Source organism: Camarhynchus parvulus, chromosome 2, assembly GCF_901933205.1.
Source record: "Camarhynchus parvulus chromosome 2, STF_HiC, whole genome shotgun sequence".
Lineage (NCBI taxonomy): Eukaryota > Metazoa > Chordata > Aves > Passeriformes > Thraupidae > Camarhynchus > Camarhynchus parvulus.
In genome coordinates, this window is record NC_044572.1 from 56,410,549 (window position 1) to 56,431,820 (window position 21,272).

At 34.5% G+C, this 21,272-nt stretch overlaps 1 protein-coding gene across 5 annotated transcripts in view; it reads left to right on the forward strand.

The window, feature by feature from the left end:
- The window catches only part of SLC12A7 (solute carrier family 12 member 7), a 73,268-nt gene that overhangs the window by 26,050 nt on the left and 25,946 nt on the right, over window positions 1–21,272 (forward strand). For all 5 annotated transcript variants that reach the window (XM_030967993.1, XM_030968021.1, XM_030968002.1 and 2 more), the window contains exons 7-16: window positions 484–725; window positions 2,965–3,176; window positions 7,326–7,493; window positions 8,836–8,934; window positions 9,598–9,655; window positions 13,890–14,064; window positions 15,878–15,996; window positions 16,704–16,802; window positions 18,689–18,808; window positions 20,489–20,593. In XM_030967993.1, coding sequence (XP_030823853.1) covers window positions 484–725; window positions 2,965–3,176; window positions 7,326–7,493; window positions 8,836–8,934; window positions 9,598–9,655; window positions 13,890–14,064; window positions 15,878–15,996; window positions 16,704–16,802; window positions 18,689–18,808; window positions 20,489–20,593 — 1,397 coding nt within the window. The remainder of the gene's footprint in view (window positions 1–483; window positions 726–2,964; window positions 3,177–7,325; window positions 7,494–8,835; window positions 8,935–9,597; window positions 9,656–13,889; window positions 14,065–15,877; window positions 15,997–16,703; window positions 16,803–18,688; window positions 18,809–20,488; window positions 20,594–21,272) is intronic.

The window sequence follows — 21,272 nt, forward strand, 5'->3', positions numbered from 1 at the left end:
TAAATTGTGCTCTTGCAACTTTAAATTAAAATTTTATGAAGTATTTTATAGGGTCTATAATACTGAAAACATTTTTAGTTTACTATACTTTTGTTTGTTTCTTCATATTTTGTTTCAATCAATGGAAGTCCTGTTTATGGTTTGGGCTTTTTCTTTTATTTTTGTCGTGTTCTACTTCCTTCCACCACCAAATTCCTTAGCTGTTTTCCCCATTTGGCAGACACATGAATTAGAGGAGTGGAAGATCTTTAATAGGAGATAAGAAGCTGGAGCAAAAGTTGTATCCTATTCTTAAACCTTGTTTTTCTTCACCCTCACCCTTTTCCTTCCTTTATCTCTAGAGTTTCTCGATGCCCAAATTATATGGCTAAATTCATTTGTGAAAACAAAACTGGTATAGAAAGTTAGATTTTATAGTTCAAGTAAATTATTTAATAAAATGTTCATTATTACGTGTATGATAGTTCACCATATCTCTTGCAGACCTATATTTCTCCAAGTGCTGCAATATTTAAAGTGACAGATGTTGGTGAAGAAACAGAGGCTATGCTGAACAACATGAGAGTCTATGGAACATGTATTGTCATTCTGATGGCCATAGTAGTTTTTGTGGGAGTAAAGTATGTCAACAAGCTTGCACTGGTCTTCCTTGCCTGTGTGATTCTTTCCATCATTGCCATATATGCTGGAGTTATTAAGACTGCTTTTGACCCACCTGACTTTCCGTAAGTGCAATATTGAGTTGTGTGAGTTATTTAAAAGAAAAAAAGTGTGGGGAGGGAATACCGACTGTAACCATTTCATGTTTTAAGCTAAATTTCAAAATACAAACACATTGCTTTCAGTGGTAGCTTTATGTAGTTTAAATACCAAGGTGGTCATTTGATATTCTGAGAAATATTCACATATCTGAATATTTCTCTCATTTTTCATAAGATATGGTAACTTTAGAAAATGTTCTTTGGTGCTTAAAATTTGGCTGTTATTTCATCCACACCCAAGGAGCAAGAAGGTGCGTTTTGCTGACGGTAAATGTAACTGCTTTATCTAAAGATTTTAACTAAAACCCTGTAGAATAAAGTAAAAAGGTCAAGAAACCATTGTAGCTATTAAGCATTGTTATAAAAAACCCATAAATTTCAACTTTCTGTGATATGAAGAAATTTTAGAAACTTCCATTTCTCCCTACTTAAAAACGACACATTGAAGTGTTTAAATTCACTTGTGTTTGTGAAGGCTTTCCCATTAACAAAATAAAATGTTATTGTTATGCATGACACATTGCTTCTCAAGGTCCTTGATGTGCTTAATTCTTAGCTCAATAGGAGTTACTTCTTCACTCCAGTTATTAGCTGCATTTTAGTTTACCCAGTTATATGAGTTGAATTTTTGTGCATATTTTTCTGTTGAAAGATGAAACAAAGTTATATTGCTTAAGGCATGATCAGAATAGGCTGATAACTTCAATCTTGTGTGGCACTTCATAGTAAGAGTTATCCTTTGCTGTATGATTGTTACAAATTCAATATTACTTTGAAGTGTTGGTAATTACATTATAAATTGACCATTAGAGCAGTACTTGTGGATTGTTCTGTAGCATTATTTTACATGTAATATGTAAAACTTTGACCTATTTCTAAATAAAACTTATGTTTCTTACACTAACTTCCAGTGGGGCAATAGTAATATCTTTTTGTCACCTATATAGGTAAAAGAGAGTTTATGTGGATATGTAGGATAGGTGAGACTCATTACCAAGTTCCTGGAGACTTTATATGTGGCTGCTACTGTAATATTATTGTACTGGGGGGAAAATATAAAGAGTTTATTTTCCACTAAATATAATGGTTTACATTTAGAGTCTACCTCAAAATGAGAAACTCAAGTAGGGTCTTGTGTAATGGTAAGACTGATCTGATGATGGTCGTTAAAAAAACCCAAACAAAACAACTTCCACTTAGCTGGCTAGTTAGGTTGATATCACTAACCTCCATTAAGTTTGTCCATTGTGTAGGTGGTCAAATAGTTTACCTCAAGATCTCCCAGTTGAATCAAACTGAAAGAAGTTTCTATTGCTTGTATTATTTGACCCTGCTGCTATTGAGTCATCAAATCAGTAGCAATTAAAAAGAAAACTAAGCAAGGCAAGTGACAAGATGATCTCTTTAGCAATAGTTTTCTGTTAAATGTGCTCAAATTCCATGAGGTGCAATACCTTGAAGCTGTGCTGGTGTATCTGCCTAACCCTCATTTTATATTTGATGTTCCTTCTTTTGTCTTCAAAGATCTATATCATTCAATTTTTAAGCAAGCCTGGAATCTTAAACATATTTTGTACAGTTTAACAAAGAAATATACCTAGACCCTTAATGTACTCTGCTGGTAGGAATTTGCTTTTCACAGCTGTTCAGACTTTTCTAATTCTCTTTCATTCCTGAAAAAAAATTGCTTCCCAATACATGATTCTTTAATTTGTACTCCCATCACTGTTGTTATATTTGGCTGTTTTATCTTCCTGGCTTATTTCCTGCCTTTTGGATTGTAATTGTTTTTGAGGATCATCTAAAGTTTTCAGTTACTTGAAAAGGAAGAGAATGGTTTACTTGTTTAAACTCACTTTTATATTTTCTTCATCAGACTCATCTTTTAATTAAGTTTATAAAGTATTACTTAATTTTACTTCTTTCTTGTAGGGCTGAATGCATTATAATTGCTGTTATGTAGTAGTCAAGCTGCTTAAATTGATTATACTTTACCATAAAGAAGAAATATTTGATCCATATTTTAAAGACTATTGATGATAGTTTTAGATGTAGAAACTATATATTGTTTTAGTAGCTGTAGTATAGTCCTTAAGATAGATAGTGTAAATAACAGGTTTCTGAAGAAGTCTAATGGACAAGAAATGGCTTCATTCACAGCCTTGTATTGAAGGAACACTGACTTTATTTTTCTTTTTTATAGTATCTGTCTCCTTGGAAACCGTACATTGTCAAAACGCAGCTTTGATGTCTGTGCCAAATTTACTGAAAGCAATAATGAAACAAAGACTACACCTTTGTGGCTCCTGTTCTGTGATAGTTCTTTGCTTAATGCTACATGTGATGACTACTTTAGTCTCAATAATGTAACAGAAATTCAAGGAATTCCAGGAATAATGAGTGGAGTTCTAACTGGTAAGTTGGAAGGCACAGTGATTTAAAAGTTTTTGGACATTATTAATTTGGCCACTGGCTGGTCAGTAATATAGTGGTCTAGTCTGTCACTGTTTCTTTACCCCTAGTCTGTGTGAAAGATTGCTACCTTGAGCATGCTTCCTATAAAAGAACCTGGTTTTAGAATCTTAGTATCAAGTGCTTTAATTTGGGGGTAATTGGAGTTTTATAGGTACTCTTTCAAAAGCCATTGTTCTATCAAAAAGGTGATAAAGTGCTCATCACAGCTTTTTTTTTTTTAATGTGTATGCCAAACACACATTTCAATAAGCCGTTCATTAATATATTTTCAAACTCTCCTGAGAGGGAACTTGTTTCCACTTCACAGGTGGTGCAATGAGAGTGAAGTTCTGTGGATTGTCCAATGTGTACAAGTTAGTGATTGAATTAGAGAAGAGCAGTCTACAATGTATAGATTTTATTCTCTTTACAAATCTGTATGGTTGTGGCAGCTTGGAATTCAGATTGCATCAAGTCATAGGATTCATCTTAAATGTGTAATAATTTGTATTGTACACACACAAATAATGTCTCTGGGAATGAAATGGATACTCTGATACCTCTGCTTTGCCTTTCCTTAAAATAAAATTTGATTTATATAAATATGCTACATAGGCACACTAGACAGTCACTGTGCCACAGTACTCCAGTTGAAAATATCACATATTAAGTGTACAAATGCATTAAAAGATACTAAATGGAGCATAGGCTTCTCTGAATCAAAATTTGTGGCTATTAAAAAATAATTTTCTCACTGAAAAATGAAATTATTTGCTTGTTACAAGAAAGGTAACTTAGAGTTTGTTCTCTGAGTTTTATGATTTACCACATGCATATTTACAATTTTTCATGAATAATTTTGTACTTCTTGCTCCAGCTCACAAGTTAGCTGCATGTTACAATTTTTTGCTACCCTGTAAGATTTAAATTATTCTTTTACTTTTTGGAGGTTTCAGGCTGAGTACTATTTTCTTTCTTTTGTTCCATTCACTGTTTAGTGTTTCATTCAACAAGCAAACCTGTATAAAAGTATATTTTGCTAATTTATTCTCACATAATGGTAAGATCTCTAAAGACCAGGAGTCTGCTGAAAGCTCATTGTGAGTGACACGCTTTCCACTATTCACTGCTCTTTGCTTACCTGTAGTGAACTTCATCAATTCCATTATGTTTACTCATGGAATCTGATACATTTTTGTTTAATTTTGTTTTGTTTAAGTTCCTTGCAGCTGTTTTTCCTTCTACAACTTTGAATTAACTGAGAGTTGCCAGCAGGCTCCCATCTTGGTACTAGCTTCTATTTTTGGGCTGTTTGAGTGTATTTGATAGCACTGGTTACATCCTGATGGTCATTCTTATAGAAGTTTCCTGGTGGCTCTTCTGCATTACAAAGCTGTACTTCCATTTACTTTTACCTGTTGTTTTCTGTCTTTGAATTGTTTTTTTTTAATCCATGTGAGGAGATTTCCTCTTACCCAATGTCTTGTGTAGATTCCTTGGGTGAGGAATATTTTAATAACATGGGCAATATAGATGGACTGATCCAAGTGGATTGCCTTCATTTATGTTTACCTCAAGGAATTTGAATACTTCTGACAATTTTCTTTTGCAAAAGCTGAGTTGAGGTTTCCCCAGTTTTTCAAAACTAAAGAAAAACTGTGAATAACTACTAAGTTTTGTCAGAAATAAAAAATAACTTCCCTGTTTATTGCCTCTATCAACTGCTATTGTTGCTATTGACTGTTCCTGTAGAGATGCTGCTCATGAGTCCTTAGTTCCTGTGTCTCCCTGAAACACTCTTAAATTAAAGAAATGGCCTTCCATTTGTCCTTGGGTGTCAATACTATTTCACGTCAACCTCAGGTATTTCAGTGTTCTTGGAGATTTCAGGCTGAGTACTGCTTTTCCTGCTTTTGAAAATATGTGCTCTGCTTCTGTTCACTGATTAACATTTCTCTGAACAAGAGCTATTCCATAACAATGCATTTCACTATCCTAGATACACCTAATGCTAAAACTAGGTGTCTTGCTGAGTGTGAGCACACATTCTGATATCTAGCATAAGCTTGAGCTCTCGTGGCAGAGATTTCTCAAGGAAAATTTTCTTTCATTTGATGAATTTTCTGACTTGTGTGAAGACTTTGAAGCTGCAGGCTCTGGACATTAAAGTTTCTTGAGCTGTGACTGGGAATATTCAGATGCCATGACTGTCTCAGGAGGCTAAGTCCTCACACTATTTATTGGGCACTCATATAAAGTATTCATCCCTTATGTACCTTCTGTGAATGTTGTCCTGACAATAATAAATCATTCTGCAAGTGGCTGACTAAATAGGCCTATAACCCTAACAGAAATGATGCAGTTCTGCTACTAGCTTTATCAACATTTTTCTGATGGTGGTAGCATGTTGGTCTGATACACTGTACCTGTTCTTGTGTACGTACCCTAAATGTTAGCTGCTAGAGGAGCCTTAGCAATCAAGGAATGGTCCTAGAAGGGCCAAATGTCTGGACTTTTCTGAAAAGTTATTCTTTTTTCTCACCCTAACTTTCAAGTCCACTTGGATTATCACTTTTGGGAAAAAGAGCATAGGAAAGCTCTGTGTGACATGTTATGAATATGGGAAAGTGATTTCTGTTCAACACAATATCTAAGCCGATTTTACCCATGTGCTGGCATGCACAGTTCCACAGTTAAGTTGTATGCGTTGCAGTGCTCAGGTCATTGTCACTCCTGTGTCATGCTGAATAAAGGACACAAGCTGTTGAGTGCTTATTAAGAATTTAAGCGCTTTTGATTGGCAATTCAAACTGATGTTTTGATTTTCTTCTTATGTTTCACAGGGGATAGATAGATGCTAATTTGGAGGTCTAGTCTTATTTTACATCACTCATCAAATCTCTGCTAAAATTCCTGAAATTTAAAATTCTCTTGTTTCATTAACTTTTTATGGCTTCAGTCTTATCTCTAGATCAGTCTGTAACTCCTCTTCATTTGATTGTAGTAATACACATAGCATTCCTTAGCAAATGATACTTATTTTTAATCTTTGCTGTGCTTTCTCTTCTGCTTCTCATGCATACTTCCATATATGGTTACCGATTGTAAGATTTTTAAAAAAAATCTGGGTATGAGTACCCTCTCTGTGGCCACTTATGATTCAAAGTCCATCTTCTATTGTGCTCAAGGTTACTTTTTGCTATTATAAAGGCTTAGAATACTGTACTGGAATTCCCTAGAGTTGTTCAGGATGTCTGAAAATTGGCTATTCGATCATGCTGACAGTCCATGGAAATTGTTTATTTCCTTTCTGTAAAATCCTTTGCCTTCTTGACAGGTCAGAAGACAATCTACATTGTTTTCTCACACATGATAGGACAACTTGTCTCATTTTCAAATAAGAATCAGTGTGGTCTGTTCTCACAATCTTATCAAAGTACACAACCAGTCTTTTCCACAAATGTAAGCTCTCAAAATTTACTCTTTGACCTATCACTCTTCAAACAAATGTGCTTAATTTGCTGGGGAATTTGAGCCATATTCTGCTGGGGTTTTTTTGCTTACCAGTGATCTTCTGAAGTTTGGTTATCCTGCTTTTGTCACCATGTGGAAATCTTTTGCCATTAACAGCTGAATCCTGAACTGTTATGCAGGATTATTCTGTACAGGAGGTGTCAAAGAACTCAAATTACTGTTAAGTAGCATTTCTTTTTCATACTACTCCTCAAAATACAAGAACAAGAAGTATTAGTATATACTAAGATTCCTTGAACCTGGAGATAAGTTTCCTTATTTTTTCCCAATAGAACATCTGTATGCCTGTGCAATGTACGTGTACATTCTACAAATACATTAGAATTTAATTCTATAATTATATTTTGCTTTAGAGGAACAGAAAATTTTGCAGGACACATCTCACACTACGCCATTTTTACTAGCATGGACTGGAGTTACATAATACCTGTTACAACTGGTATTAATCATACTGGGAAATGTCATGATTTTTGTGTAAGAAAAAGGCATCTGATTCCTTGGATTATTGCATTCTCACTGATAGATGTCCTGAAACAGAGAGGTGACACTGATTTTGTTTTTTCCCCCACCTTGTAGATAATCTCTGGAGTGCCTATTCAGAAAAAGGATCAATAGTTGAGAAAAAAGATCAGCCATCAGTTGCTGGATCAGAAGAATCAAAAATGGGTGGACTTCCTTATGTTTTTACAGACATCATGACCTACTTCACAATGCTTGTAGGGATTTATTTCCCATCTGTGACAGGTAGACACAACTTTTTCATGCATGAGGATGTGTACTTGTATCTGGGAAAGTTTCTGGATGTGTACTTGCAAGTTTCTGTGTCTGAGGTTATGTACCTTCTGGTGCTAGGGAGACATTGGTTGTGGCTAATGACTTTTGGACGTTATAGGACTTAAACAAGAAATCTGTTTAAGGGCCATTTCTATAAAGAAAGCAAAACCCTCATGTGTTACTAAATGTTTATTCCAAATAAGGTGCCTTTATAACACTTTAATCTTCAAAGGCTTGAGAGAACAGTTTAATATTAAAATAATCCTTCCAGTGTCCAAGCTGCCTGGTTAACTGCCTGAGATTTGTTCACATGTCCAATATTTTGCCACATTAACTGTGTAGGCTTTTTTGTCAAGCCTAGACTAGTTGTATTTAATTTTCCTCAGCTCATGCTTGAATGAAAAAACAGACATGTTTTTCTTCAAAAGTCCCAGTTGAAGTAATTGTAATATCAAGTAACAGAATAGAACTCCAATGAGAAGTTGCAGCACTGTTTGGTAGTTTATTATGAAGTGGAATCATCTTTGTATTCACTGTTTGAACCCCACTGCTCCCATTTCTTTACTTCAGACTCTTACCAACATTTCATCATATCTGAACCCATGGTTATTCTTTTATTCCATGGAGTTTGACAATGTTTTTGCACTGGAACATCTTGACATTAGCTTCCATATTTTTGCTTCCAGTGGTCAGGCCAATTCTAGGAGAGATGGCAGAATTAGTTATTGGATAGATTTCTTTCCCTCCTGTCACTGTATGTGCTACAAAATAATTCTGTTCTCTCTTTAGATTCACACGCATGCGTACATGTGATTTTTCTAATAATTCTTTTTCTTGCCTGCTCCTTTCCTTTTTGCTTCTAAGGTTTTATTTGTTAGTTTATTGATTCGCTTGTTTACATTTGCTTGTAATTATGATGGTCTGTTTAGTGTAAAGTTAGTGCGTTATGTCATACTGGCTAAAATTGCCAAGTCCCTATCAATTTGTAACATCCATTCTGAGTAGCAAAATTGCTACTTCTTGTATTTCTTCATTTCAAGAATGATTCTGAGGTAAAAAGTATTTTTTAATCTGTCTTTTTACTGACCTTTATAGGATTTGCTTACTCAAGTGGGTAATAACACAGATTTCTGAATAAAATGAAGGTATAAATTGAGGATTTGTGCAGGATTTATAATATGCTTCTGTAGCCTGCTCCATTGGTAATCTTCGAGTTAAATTTGGCTTAAAATTAGATGTTCTTATTTTCTTAGTTATTATCATGGAGTTATTATTAATTGGTTTTATGACATAAATTTTGTCTCTTTTTAAGGTATTATGGCAGGTTCAAATAGATCTGGAGATCTAAAGGATGCTCAGAAATCTATTCCTACTGGAACAATTTTGGCTATTTCAACTACATCTTTTATTTGTATCCTTTATACTGTGACTTTTTTCTTAGTCTACATTCTGTAGATTCTGTAAGTATAACAGGTTTTTCACTGGAAAAACATTAGTTTCCTGAGTAGGAAATGAATGAAATCTAAACTGAAAAGAAATATTTTATATTTGTCTAAAATACCAGTATTATTTGTAAATATTATGAAAATATGTCAAATTTTATGAACAAATATATATATTCTACTAGTGCTTCAAATTCCAATATGTAATTGATGGTTCTAGTCAAGTGATCTGAAGGTTTTTAGCATTAGGCTTCTGTTGGCAGATTGTTGTCATACTCAGTATAACCAGATCTTAAACCAAAAAATCCAGTAATAGTAGTTGTCAGTCCTTCAAAACCTACAGTACACAAGTACTTGCTTATTTGTATGAGAAAATGCCTGTTCTATTGCATGCTATATGAGCTGGCTACTTCCAATACTTCACAAATCACTGTGACATACAGTCATAAAGCACATAAACTAAAAAATCGTAGCAGGGAAAAACTAAAAAAAAACAAATAAAAAAGCAGCCAGGAAACACACACGCATGCTGCATTGTCATGGACATTTTCATTTCATACCTTGGTGAAAAAAGGTGGAATTTCTTCTGTGTGATTTTTTAGAGAGTAATCTTCCTTCAGTCTCAGTAACAGATCTCTCCTGTATAGTGTTGTTTGGCGCCTGTATAGAAGGTGTAATATTAAGAGATAAGTAAGTAATATTCAGCTTCCAATACTACATGGAATATATGTAATCATATGTTATATTAATGGGACTTATTAATAGGCTCTTGTGTGAAATATCTATGTGGTATATATTTCTTTTACTTAGTTTAAAACTGGAGGGAAAGTGTGTCTGTTAAACTGAGATGGCTGCAAAAACTGGTCAGGTTATTAGACTCAATATCTTCAAGAAGCAGAAGCAGAATCTAAGATGAAGTTGAACCAGCCTAATGAAATGTTCTTGATGAAGAAAATCATAATTAGTATTTGCAGAGCTGATGGATGGGGATAAGGGGATATTACTTTGAGAGAAGTAATAGGTTTTGAGGAACAAATTTTAAAATTTGACAGTTACATGACAAGGGGAGTTTGTAAGAAGACTGCAGTGCACCATTAGACCCATAATTTTTACTAGACTACTTTTTGTTTTAAAATTTGAGTAGTACATCAGGAGTCATGTCTATTTTCAACCATGTAGTTGCCTGACGAATTTAAGGCATATTATGAAGGGAATAAATGTAATGGACACGAGTATGAAGAGAATCTCCATATTTTGATCAATTTCTCCATTAGGAGAAGTTGGTTAATATGAAACCATTGTCAGGTTTCACAATTGTTTTCTTGCTGGTGTCTGGTTCTCTTTCCTACTGAGGCCCATGTTTGCTTTTGGTGATCAAACAGTTTCATTGTTTAAAAGGTGGTGAAGTTGATGTTGAGACAATTTATTTCATAAGTCTAGAAGGATAATCATAAGTTAAAAGCTGGATTCTAATCAAACTAATACAAGAAGCAGCAGGGGATCCACGGAAGGCTTTTGACACTCTCTCACAGCATCCTCATAGGAAAAATCAAGAACTGTGGACAGTGAGGTGGATTGAGAAGTGTCTGACTGGCAAATCCCAGAAGGTCATGATCAGTGGCAGAGTCTAGTTGGACACCTGTAACTAGTGGTGTCCCCTAGGGTTCTGTATTGGACCAGTGGTATGCCCTTGTGGCCAAGACGACCAGTGTAATCCTATAGGAATAAATCATGCAGACTCCATTTTCTTCATGATGGAAAAGCCATTTCTTTATTCACGTAACTCCTTTTTATACAGTGTTACAGACCTCGTGTGTGACTCCAATTGGTTAGTAGTATCGCCAGCCAGGAGTCTATGTACAAATCACAAACAGGACAAAACTTCTAAGGAACATATCTCGAGCTGTTGTATTTTCCAGCATCAGTCTCATTACATGGTTATGACAATGAGAAGATGCCAGCAGCTCACATCCCAGGCAGCAGACCAAGAACTCAATGTTACAACTTACTTTAAAAGTTTTTTGACCAATCACACAAAGCAAAAGCATATTGACAGTAGTTCTATCCAACCACTATAAGCACACATACCTTTGGTTAAAACAATGCTTGCTTATTTCAAATACAGTATCTGCTTGAAAACCTTAAAACACAATGTACAGAGCTCCATTGCTAAGCTTAGAACTTCCTAATATCTTGCTAGATATACTTTTCTGCAGCTTAGGGAGTTATTCTAGACAAGCATTAATAGACAGACCATTGTTCTGTTTGTCCTTACTTTTCTACTTCTTATATAATTTTTCTGCTGACAAATCTTATGGCTACTGCTTAGTTCTAAGTGCAGTTCTGCTGTCTCTGAGGCCTGTCTTTTGCTGCTTTCCCAAAACCCTCTGATTTTAATGATTCCTACAAGTAGCTTTCTTACCAATTACTTTATTGGTTAGTAACAAGTTGTAATCCTGTATTGGTTGGTCACTGAAATCCCCGGTGTGTGCATGCAGGAAATGTTGCTTGTGAGAAATAGTTTTCATTTTTCTATCTAACGGTGTAAAAACAGTTTATACAGGTGCTAGTTGTTTTTCACCCAGGAATAGATTGTTATGTTAACAAACTGCTCACACCAGAATTGCTTTCACATAGGAATTTGTAAAGTGCTACCTTGACAAGCCAGCCACTGATTCCAGGAGACCAGGCCTGATCTTATGAGGCCTTTCTTTTATCATTTTTCTACCTTACTGCAGCATAATCCTGGTTTGCATTAGGAGGAAGAGCATTGGCCAGTGGGTCAAGGGAGATCGTTCTTCCCCTCCACTCAGCCCTCGTAAGACTGCATTTGGACTGCTGTGTCCATTTCTGGGCTCCTCAGTACATGAGTGACATGGAGCCTCTGGAGGTCCAGTGGAGGGCTATGAAGATGATAAAGGGATTGGAGCATCCCTCTTATGAGGAAAGGCTGAGGGAACTGGGCCTGTTCAGCCTAAAGAAGAGACAACTGAGAGGAGACCTCATCAATGTATTTAAGTAACTAAAGGAGGGGTGAGATGGACCTGGGCTCTTATCAGTGTTGCCAACCAACAGGAAGAAACAATGGGCAGAAACTGATGCACAGGAAGTTCCACATGAATATGAGGAAGAACTTATTTACTGTGCAAGTGATTGTGCACTGGAACAGATTGCCCAGAGAGGTTTTGGAGTTTCTGCCACTGGAGATATTCAGGAAATGTCTGGACACAATCCTGTGCATTGTACTCTGCTTGAGCAAGGAGGTTGGATTAGATGACCCACTGTGGTTCCTTCCAATATTACTCGTTCTGTGATTCTGTGACTTTTACTTTAAAGTGATATTGCTGCATCAGTGAAAATATCTGTTAGTTTTTTCTTCATCATAAATATAAAAGCCAAATCAAACTGCCTAGGAAATAGTAAATGAATTCTGAAATAAGAAATTAAAGCAGAGCTCAACTCATAGTTTTGAAATTTACCAGGCAAGAGGGGGGTGAGGGAATTCTGTAAGCTCTTAGCTATCCTTAGAGCAGGTTGCATTGTAGTAAGAATCTTGAGTCCATAAACTTTCATTTACATTGCTGCCTGTTCTCACTTGGCTGAAATTCAGCTGAACAGTAAAGTGTGTGGATTTTCAGTCTGGTCTAAAAACTGGGTTCTGAGGCTTTTTTCATTATGATGGTCATATCTGCAATGAGAAAAAATGCGTTGTACATTTTTTCTGTTTTTTGCATCTCTTGAAGTTATTCCTATCCTGTGTTTAGTTGAAAAATAGGCATTAGAATTTGAACTAAGAATAATGTACAGTTATAGAAATCTTGTTATAGAAGCACAATATGGGTTTTATCCTATAATTTTGAGGAGTGTGATTTACCTTTTTTTTCTTCATCTGCTGACAATAGTACATAGTCATGCATCCCAACTTGGGCATAAGTAAGAATTTGAACATGAGTGTATTATATTCACTTCATTGCTGTGTTTCTTGACCCTATTTTTAAAAGCAGGTCTGAAAAGACAAAAAACGTTTAATTTTCCTTAATTTTTCTCTTCTCTTATTTCTGTAGACTTTTCCTTTTATTAAGAAAAAACTGAACACATTAGGAAAAAATAATGGTGGTATCACAGTAGAGATAGCCTTAAAATTAATTTTGGCTGCTTACTAACAACAGTAAGATGAACAAGAAGAACCTTACTTGCTTTTAAAACAAATCTACCAGTTCAAAGGAGGGGGTAGGGTGGAATAACTTTTTTGTAGTTTATTCAAGTAATGCCTAAATTAACATAAAGTTGGGTATCTAAAAAAAAAAGTGGAGGTGGTATTGGATGGGACACTCAGGACTGTAATGAAAGCACCTCTTCCTGACTTCTACCCACTTATTTGCTCTAGTAAATTAAAAATTGCATCAGGTTGCACAACAGCCAGAAGATGTGGAAAACTCAAAATGGGTTGTGTCTGGTAATTTCTCTACTTATTGTATGTCAGTGTCACACTTTTAAAAGGACAGTCTAATACTTTTTGTGAATCTCCTGCTTATGCCCCAGGGTATACTTGTATATATAGTGGAACAGATTTCCACAAACTAGTTCCTAGCTCTTACAAGGATCTGTAAGATACAAATATACATACTCCTGCTATTGTTTTATTTACAAATGATATCTGATAATTGCTGTATATCTGCTTAGAGGCAGCACTTAATGTGAAGTGATTATAATGTCTTCTTTAAAACAGCACAATAAAGAGAGGCTGCTTGGTTGGGAAATCCTATAGTGCATACTGTAACACAGTGTTTATTGTCAAAAAGTGTTGTTGTCCAGAAAGATTGAAATGTAGGTGTTGAAGCTATAGTAAAAGTTATTTTAATGCTTACTGAGTCTTTTTTTTTGTTTTGTTTTAATTATTTTTGTTTCCCTTTTCTTTCCTAAGGTTTGGAGAAGCAGTTAATGGAAATCTGGTGGTTGGTACACTAGCCTGGCCTTCTCCATGGGTAATTGTGATTGGTTCATTCTTTTCAACATGTGGTGCTGGTCTCCAGAGTCTCACTGGTGCACCCCGGCTATTGCAGGCCATTGCAAGAGATGGCATTGTACCGTTTATTCAAGTGAGATTTTTTTTTGTTCATATTGTTACAGTATTTTGAAAAAAAAATTGACACATTATTTCAGCTGTTCCTGTAGAATGTGAGGAAAAGATCTGGAGCTCAGTTCTATTTGTGTACAATAACTGATCAGGCTATTGTAGGACAAAGTTCGAGCTTCAATATTTTTTGTGCAGTGCAATTTAATTATATTTGATTTTACACATAAAAATTAGTGGTTCCAAACTGAGAATATAGTATTCTATAAATGGAAATAAATGAATTAAGAAGCAATTCATAACTGAACTTCTAGACTCTAGGCTGTGTTTACTGCTTGTATTTGTGAACAGAGTTATTTAATCTCACTATGGAACTGCATAAAACTTCTCATATTACAGAGATGAAATTCTAATTTTTATTCATTTTTGTAAGGTAAATTAAGTCAGTAAAGATGTAACAATAGAATTCTATCCCATTACTCTAAATATGAAAATTTGTTCTAAGTGCATGTTTTAAGAAGAAATAAATCAGATTTTTCTCAAAGTAAGGGAGCTGGCAAACAGAAGATGATGAGAGAATTCTTGCTGGGCTGCGTCTGCAAAACGTAAACTACACTTGAGTTAAAAATAAGTAAATAAAACTCCAAAAGATTATACTGTCTGGAGAGCAAAGCTGTGATCTGTATGGTGAAGTTTGGAGTTTGAAAGCTTACCTCAAGACTTGCAAGACTATCTGTAACAGGAAATAAATACACTAAGTATGCTAGGGTGGAGGGACTGAGTAGTGGTGGAGTTTTGACTTGTCAATGGAAAGGGGCTGTAATGGAGTAAGTTGTAAGTTCTGGGTAGTATAGAGAAAAAGAAACAAGAAAGATTTACTTTTGCCTGAAGCAAAAATTTGGTAGAGAGAAGGTGACATTATGATTACACATCCTGAGAGTTAGACTTGAAATGAATGGAGAATCAAAAGGAAAGATTTGTGGTTCAGGAAGTGAAAGAAGGAGAATTGAAGAGAAGCAGGATATTTAGAGAAGGATTTGACACTTGAGGATGCACTTGCTGTTTTGGAGTGATATGGTTACTGCATGGATAATCAAGGAAATGCAAGGAGATTATTACAGAAGCAAGACTGACATATTTAAGAAAAAAACCCTAAAGACTTGAAACATGAGTAGAAAAGAAAAGGATTTTAATATAATAGTAGGAAAATTGATGGAGGACAGGAAGCTAAAAGAAGAGGACAGCATGGAGAATGAATGAGATCTTAATTTCTGTATTTGAATGGAGGAATATGGAGGAGAATAAATACCACTGGAATCTCAGGCATTTTGCCATCTGTCATCAGTATGGCCATAGAGAATTCTCCACAAAGGAAATTACCACATGCAAAATGTTTTTTGGTAGGGCACTGTGAAGGATCATAGTCTTGTCTAATTTCTCTTTAAGGGTCCATATTATGTTGGTAAGTACTGAATTGACAACTAATTTCTATGTTACAAAAAGTACTGGCCTAAACTATATTAGCTTTTTACTAGGCATAAATCTCTTATGCATATGATTTTAAATTTTCTTAAGAATATTTCAATAAGAGCTTCCATAGGACTTCAATGTTATGTAGTCATTGCTTACTTTAGTAAGCATATTTCATATTGGATATGTGTGTTTTGCAATTTTAATTTTGGCTTTTCACAGGATAGATTGCATCATTTTCCTTTGTAACTAATAACTACTTTCAGTTTGAGTTAGACTAAATAAGTTAGTTCATGATTTGCACCATAGTTTATTACTGTATAACGAACAGCTTTCCCTAATCTTACTATGAACTTGAATTGAACTAGATATTTGGTCATGGAAAAGCAAATGGAGAACCAACTTGGGCTCTGCTTCTCACTGTTGGTATTTGTGAAATAGGAATTTTGATAGCCTCATTGGACAGTGTAGCACCGATTCTTTCAATGTAAGTATGAGTGTGATGTTTTATGTTCTTAAGTTAAATAATGTTTTCTTTTAAAATTAACTAGGTAATTATTTTTCTTTTTTAAACAATACATGTTAGACTTTGTTTTCAATCAAATTATATTCCTATTTGATCCTGGAGATAATATGAAACAACAAAATGTTTTGACTGAACTAATTTCTAGGCACAAAGAAGTTTTTCCATGACAGAGGTCTGGAATGCTAATAAAAATATGTTCAACTTTCAAAAAACATGGATTTTAAAATAATAATTACTGCTATTTTAGGTCAAGTGCATCTAACAGAGACAGACAAAATTCAGTCTTTTAGAATATGAATAGAATTTTTTTTTATTGATTTTGTCCAGAACATGATACCATCTGAGCTACTATAGAAAAAGAAAAAAATTAACTCTGTCCCAGCCAAAAATGATACACCATGGTTGTCAGTTAGTTGCCACGTTTGTGTCCAAAATACGTCTTTGAGGCTCTATATTATGATATGATATTTTGAGGCCTAATATTCTGTAAGCAATCTTAATGTGTGTCTTGTGTTCTCTTGGCCGCTGTGAACATAGTATACAGAAAACTGTATGCTAGTATACAGGAAACTGGACACCTTCCTTCCCTTTTTTGGATTGTGTTTATATTTTAATGCACATCTGTCTAGTACGTTTCTCATTAGAAAATGCTCTTCCTTTCTCAACAGGTTTTTCCTTATGTGCTATATGTTTGTAAATCTGGCTTGTGCAGTTCAGACGCTTTTGCGAACTCCCAACTGGAGACCTCGTTTCAAGTATTACCACTGGTAGGGAATATTTCTTCATTCAGAAGAGTTAAAATTAACTATACAGCCCTAAATTCTTAATTTTATTGCAATAATAAAGCAAAATCTCCTTTCTGACTTAAATGAGTTATGATTCATGCACTCGATAAGAGCATAATTTGATTTCATGTTTTTAGAATAGCGCCATAGTAATAACAGTGATCATGAAAATGTGTGGCTAATATAGATGGTTTGGAAAAGGGTTACAGGATGACATTTTATTCTGCTTAGAAACCAAGACATCTTCTGTGGGAAAATGAGTATGAAAAAACATGAAATCTGCCTTGTATATATACTTAAGGAGAACTGGTAAAAGTGTTCAGGAAGGTTAGGACGATTTTTATTTTGGTTATGCAAAAAATACACAAACCTAAAACTTCTACTGAAAAAAGTCTCATTCAATATACATCAGTTGGTTCATTGATGATGTGATGACTGGTTTTAAAATATGCTTTGAACATTGCATTTGATAACTGAAGTAAACCCTTTAAAAAGTGAGTAATAATACAGAAGGTGAAAGTGTGGGTTTTTTTGGTTTAATCTTTTTTTAATGGGTTAAGAATTTAAACATCTCAAACTAAGATTGGGAAACTTCTTGATTTTTTTCTAACTGTATGTTAAAAGTACATAGCTTAATTTAAAAGAATACTATTGAGAAATTTTACTACTGAAATAACCTTAAATACTAGAGCATTTAGTAGATAAGCTGGCATGATTCTAGGATGTAGGAATTACTTATGGCTTTTCCTTTTAAAGAGTTGAGTGAAAACAAAATGTTGCAGTTTTAACTTTGATAAAACTTGTTGAATCTGCTCTGTAGTTACATACTAGTTTGACACCTAACCTTCCAAATACATACATTTGGCAACAATTAATTTTTGTATTTTTCTCAGAGACATCAGTGAGGCAGCTGACTCACTGTGTGACTGCCTCTAGCCAAAGCAGGTGTTGGAATGTTTAGCAGGAATTGGGGTGGCATTTTCTTTTCTGAGTGAAAGTAGAGTCTTAGATTAATTCAGGCATGAAAGAGCAGCTGTTGTTTTTTATACAAACTACAAGACTGATGTCCTCAGAACTTCTAGGAAGCATTCCCTTAGTTTAAATTTGAACTCAGTGCACTAAAGTACCAAACTAAAGGTACCAGCCAAAGTTAACTATATTGACACCCCGTCAATATAGTCAAAGTTAGCTCTAATTTGGAAATTGGGTGAAAACTAATCTGAGAGGTTGTATATGATATACATAAAATATACACAAAACTGTCCATTTTGAGATTATTTACATCTAAATTTGATAAATGTGGGCAAATCAGGCATATAGACTTAAGTTTGGAAATTATTTTGTAATTTTTTCAGCTTACATTCATTCTTCTTCGTAACCTTTAGAAGATTGTTTTCTGTATTCTATTGACTTATGTTATTGGCCAAGAAACAGACCACAATAGAAGTGAAGAATAGAGTTGATGAGTCAAATAGAATTTTAACTAATCAACTATTTTTGCTGGAAGTAACAAAGTTGTTTTTTACTGTTTTAATTTTTTAGCTTAAATTCAAATCAACAGTAGTATGTGATAATGTGTTTTGAAACAGTTTACTTGGAGGTATTAAAGTTTCAATACTGTATATACTACAAATATAGTAAATCTATTGCTATATCTAATTTAGATGCATTATTTATGTCACGCAAAGGTTCTGAATGCATTTTTTTCATATAAGCTAAAATTGGGACAATGCATTTTTTATTTTAAATAGCTAAAAAATAGCCTTTGAAGGTGAAAGGCCTTTCTGGAAGTTAACTTAAATAAGAAATTAACTTTGTAGAGCATTTGCATGCCTATTAAAAAAATGGAAAAAAATGGTTTCTTTTAGGACTCTTTCATTCGTGGGGATGAGTTTATGTCTTGCCTTGATGTTCATTTGCTCTTGGTACTATGCTTTGATTGCCATGCTAATCGCAGGATGTATATACAAATACATAGAATATAGAGGGTAAGATCATATATCTTATTTATTCTATATTTAATATCTTTACCATTCAGCAAAAAGCTCTTTTGTATAGAACAGATACAATTGAAGTAATAAAGTTCAGAGTATTCTTTGAAACAAAGTAAGATCTGATCTCTGTTAAGGGTTGTAAGTTTTCCGATTTGAATTTCTCTGGAAGATCTGTTACATACTTTTCATCAGTGAGAACTGACAGAAATAAGAGCAAATAAGTTTGGGAAACTCTTGCTGGAGAAGAGATGATGGTGTAATTTTGGTACTTCAGGAACATTACCTTTCAATATCAAGCAGCAGCTATTACAAGGCTGTAGATTATTATTACCTTGTGCAGAAGCTCAGACTCACATTTTTGTATGTGTGGACTTGATTACTTTCTAGAATTAATCTTTAAATTGCAACATACTTTGCACTGTATGTATTTGTCAAGAGACAGTCATACCTGTAGGACATGCTGAGCAACTATGAGTGTTAAAGGGGATGCTATGTTCATAAAAAAACCCCAAAAAAACCAAACAGCAGAGATCCCAACTAAATAACATATAGAAACACTACGGGTAATTATGATCAGTAAAGATGCATGCTGTCCCTTTCTAAGGATAGATACCCTATGCTGAAAGAAAATAGTAATATCTTGGAGCAGGAAATTGAAGCTAGGCCACTGTTTTGATGGGTGATTAAGCACAGCGCTTAAGTGGATCAACTGGTATAAACTGTTCCACCCTGTGGATCCTCCATCTTTTAATATCTCCATTTCCAGATTAGATGCTTTCCTGGATTATAACACCTCCATTTACTGGTCTAATGATAAGGAAATTAATTTCCCCATTTTATTGAGGAAGTCAGATCAGATGGTAACAGTTCTGCATGCATGTATATATTATATATATATATATATATATATATATAGGTTCATACATAAAATTATAAAATTATGCATAATTCCAAATTTATATATAATTTCTTCAAATGTTGGCACATGCCAGGACATTTACCTTGCTGAAGGAGATGCTTTACTAGAGGTAGCTTAGCTCAGAGAAAATTCATGAGTGAAAATCAGAGGGAGGGAGGGTGGGCAAGGGAGAGGGACCCCTTGCCATTATAGAATCCATTCTCCTGACCAATTTCATTCATCAATATTCTATATTGGAATTAAAAGGACTGGAAAAGGTAGGGAGACTGAAAATGGTCAGGAGAATGGTTGGAGCTTTAGGCTTTCCGGGAGAGAAGCTGGGAAGGAAAGAAAGTGGAGAAGACTTATAGTGATGGTGTTGAGGGCAAGATACGTTATACTAATACATGTGAAGTCAAGTTTCTTACTAATGTTGCTGCTTTAAAATAATTCCTTTTAAGTATCCTTCGCTTATTCATTCTAGTGCTAAAAAGCAACTTAAGCAGCTCTCACCATTACAAAAATGCTTCTGAAGTATAAAATAGACCATAGTAAATATTTATAAATACGGAAAATTACCTTGAAGGGGTCTGGAACTGCTTCACCTTGGTTAGTCTTCAATCTTGATTTAAGTCTACAAGACAAGGTTTTTTCATGCATTCATGAAAAAAGAGAGTGATCATTTCTTACATCCATTATCCCCCACATGAGAGAAAGTACTTGATCTGTATAAATAAATGGGACCCTGTTAATTGAATCACTTTTGTATCCTGAAGAGCGGAAAAAGAATGGGGCGATGGAATCCGAGGACTGTCTCTGAATGCAGCTCACTATGCTTTGCTTCGTGTTGAAGACGGTCCTCCTCACACCAAGAACTGGAGGTAGAGGCCTATGTTTCTCAGAGTCACTTAATTCTTGAAATATGGAAATATATTGGAATACTGCTGGTAAAGCAGTGAAGTAAAGATAAAGTGAGATTCACCTTTAAAATAATGTTTTAACTCGGGCATGGCAATGATGTCATTGCAATACTACTATTTTACTGAAACGGAATGTGACTTGTGGTCATCAACTTTGTGGCAAACTAACTTGACTTAAATCCATATAGTGCTGACATGGTTTTCAAAAGTGCAGAAGAATTGCAATGTTGATTATTTATAGATTTTTCACAGTCAAAGAAACAGTTACCCTTGAATCTCACTGTGTTTACAGAAGAAACACTGCAATTCCATAAGCACAATTTTTTTTTTGTCTGTGTGTATGTTTCCTCTGAAATACATTGTACAGATCTACAGAGGACCCTTTTTTTGTTTAAATTCTTTTTTGCGGTATTCTTTTTATATAGCTTCATTCAATAGTAGCACTTTCTAAATTGCTTAGATGCCATTAAAACAAAATCTCACATCTTACTGTAATGGAGTTAAATGTCCTCTACTATTTTTGCAATATATTTTTTTTAATTTAATTTTTGTTAAATTTAATTTTCCTCAAAGCGAACTTTAAAAGCTACTTAACATTTAAAAATAAAGGACGTTTGCACATTGTCACTTCTGATGAATG